The sequence below is a fragment of the Teleopsis dalmanni genome, chromosome 1 (genome assembly GCF_002237135.1).
Source record: "Teleopsis dalmanni isolate 2A chromosome 1, ASM223713v2, whole genome shotgun sequence".
Lineage (NCBI taxonomy): Eukaryota > Metazoa > Arthropoda > Insecta > Diptera > Diopsidae > Teleopsis > Teleopsis dalmanni.
Window position 1 is genome coordinate 212,256,528 of NC_051846.1, and position 8,091 is coordinate 212,264,618.

Below are 8,091 nucleotides of genomic sequence, written 5' to 3' on the forward strand. Positions count from 1 at the left end.
TAGGTAGAGTTAATATTGCGGCTAAGGTTTGTGTTTTTGTAACCCGAGACGACTATTTACATAATGATATGGTATGTAAAAGGAAAATAACTGTTGGAAGAAGAGTTTTATGGGATAACAAACGAATGATAATTAATACTAGCATAGACTGATTTGAAAAAATCCAGACAATTATAAACGATAAAACAAGATGTATGGGTAACATCATGATTAACAGAGCTGCACTTGAGACACATAAATAGTTATCTTTTCATTGATGTTGACTATGCGCTGAGTAGCACTTTGATCTTTATATTTATTTTACTGGTTTAGTTAATCTGTCGTATGAATAGTGTTTTTTCCGGGTCATTGTTTGTGTAAAGCCGCCACTTCAATTTAACCTAACAACTATTTATCTGGTAGCTATATATCTAATAACCTTGATAAGTAACCTTGATTAATCTAACTATTATCTATTCTTTTATCTGTGATAACACAAGTTTCATCTGTGGTACTAATGTAAGGCCGCTAAGTCCTTGCTTAATTGATTATCTTTTATTTTAAGTGTGATATCACAACGTGACATACTACTATCTTTCTTAAACTATTTATAGAATGACTGACTTCCATTGTGCTAAGCTTGTCTAGTTGAAGAGATTTTAGGCGTAGCATTCCTCGAGATTGGCTTTGTTAAAATAGGTGTCGATGTGTTCAAGATACGTATGTAATAACCATTGCAGATTTTTGGTGCTAGCAACTAACTGTAATCTAAGAACATTTGGCCTCTTAAATCAATAGCAGAGTGCCTTTCGTAGATGTTTCCCAATATCTACAGGTTCGGACAGTGATATGAGCCCCCTGAATCAGTATTTTTGTCTGATCGAAGCTGAACAGTTGCAAAGAATATGACTATAAGTCTCATCCCCATAACACTCCATCATTACTGCATACCAAGAGGTACACATGCCTTGTTTAAAACTCCTACCATTTATAAATAGGATCTAAAAAATAGGATTACTCAAAAATCGTGTATTTCCCCTAACAACAAGAGCCCCTACCATTTACAAATAGGAAATTGCTCATATATCGTGTATTTACCCTACAAGAACAACTACAAGAACAAAAACTGTAATTTATCTTCTCTTAAGCTAGTCTCTTATCTACCAACCGCTTTATAATATTATTCAGTTGGTTCTGTTAATCGATTTCCCTCCCCTTACGTTATTATTGTTATAGTTTATCGTGTTATGCCTTAAAAAACAGAAGTCCATTGAGATAGAGTGAAACACATGTTTATCAGCGACGAAGCTCAGATTTGTCACATTTCGTTATTCCAAGCTGTGATTACTTCATTTTAATAGCTATTAATAGTGAAATATAAATACACACAAAAAACAAAAAATAAAAAAACAAGCATGTTTGCTGAATAAAATAAATAAACAAAATATGTATTAAAGGCAAGCAAATCAATTGAATAAATAAAAAGGCAGGAATTTCTTACTTAGCTTAATTAAAATCAAATTGAATGAATAAACTAAATACGTCCGTATATATCGAGAATCAACTCGCATATCGTACTCGCATATTATATATACTATATTAGTATTGCAATAAAATTATAGTCAAATTATATTTTAGTAATTTATTTAAATAAATAACAACAACAATAACAACAACATTACCCATGCTCAGAATTCATTTTGAACCGTGATTCACAATTTTATATCTTAAATTTATTGTATTTTTCTCTTTAATTTTTTATTATTATAACACGTCGTCAAACGTTGGCTTTGCTTTTAGGTTGGAAATTGTGAGACGCTGACGTCGTCCCACACCTTTGCACTTCAATACTGTTGAGGCTCCAGTTTGTACTTTTTTGTTTTGTTTTATTAAATATTTACCGTTGCACAAAATCGAGTTTTGACTTTATTTATTATTAATTATTAATTAAATTGATTAACAATTTAACAATTAAACAATTAAAAAATATTTCTCAATATGTTAATAGTATAATAGTAATTAAATATGCTTTAGTAGGGTTAGATTTAGTAGGGATTTGGATAATTGGTGGAGGGCAGCGCTTTTTGTTGACTCATGAAATGTGTTTGTTAACAATATTTTATTTTTCGTTTTATAATTAATTAATTAATTAATGCACTACGAAATCTCAGTGGCAGGGGCAGTTAATTAGATGCAAACACAACTAGCAATTCTAGCAATGAGAAAAATTAAAATAATTAAATATGTAATTAAATATTTCACTTGTGCGATTCAAAACAATGGAGTCACACAAATTAGGCAATTAGTAGGTCTAACTAAACGTCGTTGCATTGACGATTTCATTGAACTTTGCTTCGACGAACAGATGTCGTTTATCGTTTATTCCATTTCATATCCTCATGCCCTTATGCCCTCATGCCCCGCGTTTCGGTTACTTGCCGTACCGTATTTTCACTCTTGACCGCACTTTAGAGATCGATTAAATATTCTTTTAACATTTATATATTTTTTTTTTAATAATACATATTACAACTGGTTCAGTTTTGTCACTTTAGTTTTCGTTTGTGCTCTCTTTAAATGCTTAACGTTGTTTTTCATGTAATTTATTATTAACCTGATTATAGTAGGTTGTGATTTGTGAATTTGTATGTTATGTTGTCTGCCTCTCGACCATAACCACCTTAACTACACTTTTAATTCAAGTGTAGCGTTGTAAGGGCCATTAGGCTGGCTACCAGTTCTTATACCGTATGCTTCCAGTTGAAACGGAAGCACAGCAGGAAGATGGCAAACATTAATCGCTTTTTATTTTATATATTCTTTTTTTTTACATTTCCTTTTGTTTCTCATGGAATGCCTGCCTTTCTTTCGACGTTAAACTTAACCTACTGTTTTATTGAAATGTCATTGTGTACTGACCACGACTTCATGGCAATAAATTGGCTTAAACCAATTGACAGTTTTTGCTATGTTGAGTATGAGTATGGTGAAATTTGTACTGTAGAGACAGCAAATAAGGTGTGAATATAGAAAATTTCACTGTTAATTAATATGCACACATTTCTTTAATTTTTTATTTTATAAACTATTTTTAGAAATTTTCACATATTCAGATGATACAAAGAAAATCATTCACCATTCATAATATGCAACAGTTAATATTATTTTAGGTAACAAAAATAGTAGTGAGATATTAACTCGTAGAAAAAAATTATTACTGAAAAATTTGTTAAAAGGCTAAACTTATTAAGGCACATTAAAATATTAGGAATTAGGAGTATTAAACTCTAAACTTTTATTCATGATTAATATTTTTAAAATTAATATTTGTTATATAGAATATTTGTTTATAGAAAACCTGTTTTGAACTGAAACTGGATATAATAAAATTAATATTTTGAAATTTTCTTCTCACTTAAAATGTATGGCAACTTCTACAAGTGATAGTTTTAAAACATAATGAAAATATGATTGCCTGGCAAATAATATATACATGTATATAGGTATATATATGTGCGTAATCATTTTATTTAAAGATTTAATATATAATTTTTCTATTTATATACAAATCATTTAACTTATAAACCACCTGTTGCAAAAGCAGATTACGCACATTTAAGCTGCTCTTAGTATTTTATATAAAACTCTAATTAATATAAGTTTTATATATAACTATAGTTGTTGAATTATTTTAAAAATTGTTATCTATTTATAATAAAAACAAAATTTATACATTTAAAAATAATTTTGATCTGAACTTTTGACAAATTTATTAACAAGTTCTTGTAAACTCTGCCTTATATTCAACACAATCATTTTTGTAGACTTATTTAGCACATTGTAGACTTTGAATTAATATGACATTCAAGTGAACGAAAAAAATGCACTATTACTTAATATGAGAGAGTGACCACGAAAAACCCAAAGGACAAAACTCTTAAAAAACCAGTAAAATATGAATAAACATTTATAAATATTTAATTCACAAGAATATTACGACATATGTAGCCATTTGTCATAGAAACCGTCAATGCACAACTTGAATCTCATTAACTTTACGTTCCAAATGTTAGCAATGTTTACATTCACATTATGCATAATTAAGTTGCGTACATTCTTATATTTACTTTTCAATTAATAGATATCATTCAGACACTAAATTGAATATATTTTAATATTTATATATCTTTATCTGTGAACTAAACACGTAATTCGTATTTATATTTGCTTTTGATTGCACTTTTTCTGCTTCTTCACTGCTTTATGCTAATTTTCTCACAACGCGACAATTTTTTTTTGTTTTCCTTCTGTTTATTTCACTAATGGAATGTTACGTTTTTTCACTGCAATCCTATAGCAATTTATTACTTTCACAACAAAAATGTTTAACATATATTAAAAAATAAAATATTTCTAAGTATTTTAATAAATAAATAAAATTAATTTAAGCAGAAGTACGAAAAACTTGATAACTTTCCTATATGACTCTGCGTTGACATTTTTAACTCATCGTGGTGAATTTAGTGACAGGTGGCAGAAGGTGAATAATAAAGACACTGGTACAGTGGACGAGAATTATTCTCATTAATTTATCTCAACTTAAAATCGGCATTAAATTTATGTATTGCTAATATGTGTGTATCATTATTTACTACTATTAAAATAAATTAATGTATAGTATTTGAAGTTAAAGAAAGTTAAATAAGCGAAATTTGTTGTAAAATTAGGAAGTAATATATATACATACTATATACAAATGGATAATTCACATCAATTGAAATAATTTTTATTAAAATCTTTTATAAAAAGCTGTTCTATATAAAATCTGTTTTTTAAAAAATATTAATTTATAATATTTAATAAATCGTGTAGAGCCATTCTTTAAAATTCATATCGCAGATCTATTCAATTTCACTAAAGTCTTTTTTATTTGTCTAAAATTAGTGCATTTTTGAAAAGTTATACAAGCATTGTGGAAGTTATTGATAGATTTTAAAGCAATATATTAATGGGTGATAAAATTAGTTTTCATTTTCAATGTAACTATTTTAATCCTGAAAGCAATTTCAACTGCTATAAGCAAAGTAAAAATAACGCTAACACAGGTAATCTGGGACAAAATTTCATTAGCATAAGTAAGCACCCTCTAATTATCTTTGTTCTTGCTATTAATTTTTAAACTTTGATATAACAATGATGCATATTTCATTGGTGTAATAAAAACTGCTTCTTATTATTATAAAATAATACATACATAAGACAAAGTCAGTCTCACTACAAACTGTTTTGGAACTCGCACAGGTTGTAAGTGCTTCTTGGTATTATAAAATGAAATAATAATTAAACAATAATTTTGGAGTTTGATATGGTCAATGATTGTGAAGTATAATGAAGAACTAACCTTTGGAATGAAGATTTTTATAAACCTTCAAGAAAATTTTAATGGGGCTAATACAAGGCATATACACTGGTGTCTCACTAATGTTTGAGAAAGAAAAACTTGCATTTCTGTTGTGTCACAGTTCTAGAGTAAGTTAGTAATTAAGTAACTGTTCCAATTACTTTTAAAATGTTGAACCTCATTGCCAAAATTTCAAGAAATGTGGAATCAAATACACTTTATACGTAATTAAGTTCCAAAAACGGTCCGGTCTACGTCCCGGAGCCACTCGTCGTTAACGACGACCAAGCACCGTTCAACACCTCCACAAGGGACTTCACAAGCATGTCCCAGCGGGTTAGAACAGTAACATATGTAATTGAGATGGGTTGATCTCTGCCCATTTCACTAACCTATTTAGCTCTAAAGACATATAAGAATTATGTTATTCTGTTACCCTGTACTGACATAAGTATTTAATATCACTGAATAAAATTAATGAAATTCATTATTTCGCACAATAATCAAATCGATGAATTATTCATTTCACTATAGACGCATTTAGCATTTAATTGTATTATTCATACCTGCGATTATTTTCAGGTGGCAAAACGCTCCAATCTTCATAGTAGGGAAACATTTTACGCTATTTTCTTTTATTCGATTTGCCTTTTAGTTTCAATATATATTTATTTAACAATCATATATATATAGATATATTTTAACACTTCTATTTAAACAAAAAATATTCTTTGTATTAAAAAAAATACAAAAATGTTGGTATCATTAAAACCTCACTGATAACAAAACGCGTATCATCTTATCTTATTCTCTATACCGAGTGCAGCACAATTCTATTTTAAATTAATTCACTGATGATTGTTGTATATATTTTTGTTAAAAAATTTTCAAATTCAGAAAATTTTAAAATTAGTAAAAATATTTATTAAAACTATTTCGACACTGCTTTTGGATTCTTTTATACGAAAAACCCGAGCTGTTCTAATTAAACGGCACATAAAACTCCACTAAATTTGATAACTTTTTCCATGAAGTGGAAAAGTGTTGGCTAACTTACCTGTTGTCTATACGTGTAATTACAAATAGTCGTCTTATCTATATAATAGCTATAGCAACATAAAGCGAAGAGAGAAAAATTCTAAAGGGAACAGTTGCACGATATCAGCGAAAGTAACATAGAGCGTCAAATCGCTGATAACGCAACCTTTCTAAAGATAAAACCTTTTGGTGGAGTGGAAACTAAGCCACTCGTTGTTAGTTCTGAGCAAGCTATTTTACTGCACACAGCACAATCAACATAAGCCTATTTATTTATAAATTTATTATGAAATTTTAGCTAACCTGCTGGAAAGCGGCATTTAGGCATTTAGCTACTAAATCCACATAGATTTGTGCATAACCCGATAAGATTTCGGAAACATAATAAGTTTCTTAGTAATACTTATAAAATAACTAAAATATTTAAAATAGCACGACATTTTTCTCTTATAAACAATCTTTATATTTCGTAAAGTTTATTTTATAATATAAGACAAAATAAGTTAAAAATCTATTTTAAAAAAATCGTTGTTGAAACTTAGAGTAACGAAACAATAAAATTAAACGATTGTGTAAATATTTGCACACAAAAATGAGAAAATTTAAAAGTAATATTATAAAGCTTTAAGCCCTTTAAGCAATGCACATAATCTTTAAATTCTGACATTTTTTTAAATTTTAAATAATATATTAAATGCTGTTTTAAAAGAATTTCATAAACGAAATGCAATAATTTAGTAATATTAAGAAAAGAAATTGAATTATTTTTGTTAAGTAACTTTTTATGTTGCTGAACTTAATTTGTTATTATTAATTGTTTTAAAAATAATTTTGTTGGAATTAGTTGAGAGAGTGGAAAAAATCAGTAGCGACAAAAAATTGATTTTGATTACGTTGGTCAGTCATTTTCTCTAGGAGGCCTTACTATGGAATGCCGTTTGATGGCATCTACCAGCCATTTAATACCTTCATCAATGCCTTCACTGTGTCAAATATAACAAAAATTAAATAATGTTCATAATGAATTTAAGCCGCATATGTTAATAATTACCCAGTTAGTGCAGATACTGGTATTGTTAGACAATCTCTCCTGCCTATTAGTGCTCCGGCTTGCTGAAATACTGGTTTAATTTCACGTACCCCCATCACATCTGGCAAATCTTGTTTATTCGCCAGTATAAGCAAAGGAACGCCCGATAACAATTCGTTTTTTATCATTTTATCTGTAAATATGTAAATTTATGTTTTAATATATTTATGAAAAATGTAGAAAATATAGATTCGTTTTATGAATATATGTATAATCCATGTACTAAAAATCACATGCTGAGAAAATTGTTATTGTGAAAGTTAATAAATTAAAGATAGTAGCTTAGTAAAATCTCTCCATTCATTTTGAAATCAAAATCCATTTAGTCTCCCATCTTATCTAAGTGATTTTCATTAATAAAAACTTATAAAAATGCAATTTTTAGAAATAATTAAAATTTGGTTAGGAATCAGCAGAGGAAACACCAGAACAACGTAGTGTGTATGTTTTAGTAAACCGTTTTTGTCCAGATAGAGAATTCCCTATCAAAAGAGAGAAATTTGCATGAAAAAGAAGAAAAAAAATTATATAAATTAATTATAATAATTTAAACATAGCTTGATATGTTGTTTGGGGTTTGCTT

At 28.3% G+C, this 8,091-nt stretch overlaps 1 protein-coding gene across 1 annotated transcript in view; it reads right to left on the bottom strand.

The window, feature by feature from the left end:
• Window positions 1-7,206: 7,206 nt before the first annotated feature.
• The window catches only part of LOC119667213 (ADP-ribosylation factor-related protein 1-like), a 1,290-nt gene continuing 405 nt past the window's right edge, over window positions 7,207-8,091 (bottom strand). Inside the window, exons 2-3 of the mRNA XM_038076503.1 lie at window positions 7,470-7,641; window positions 7,207-7,401 (exon numbers count right to left, since the gene is read on the bottom strand). Of these exons, the coding sequence (XP_037932431.1) occupies window positions 7,317-7,401; window positions 7,470-7,641 (257 nt within the window). The 3' untranslated portion in view covers window positions 7,207-7,316. The remainder of the gene's footprint in view (window positions 7,402-7,469; window positions 7,642-8,091) is intronic.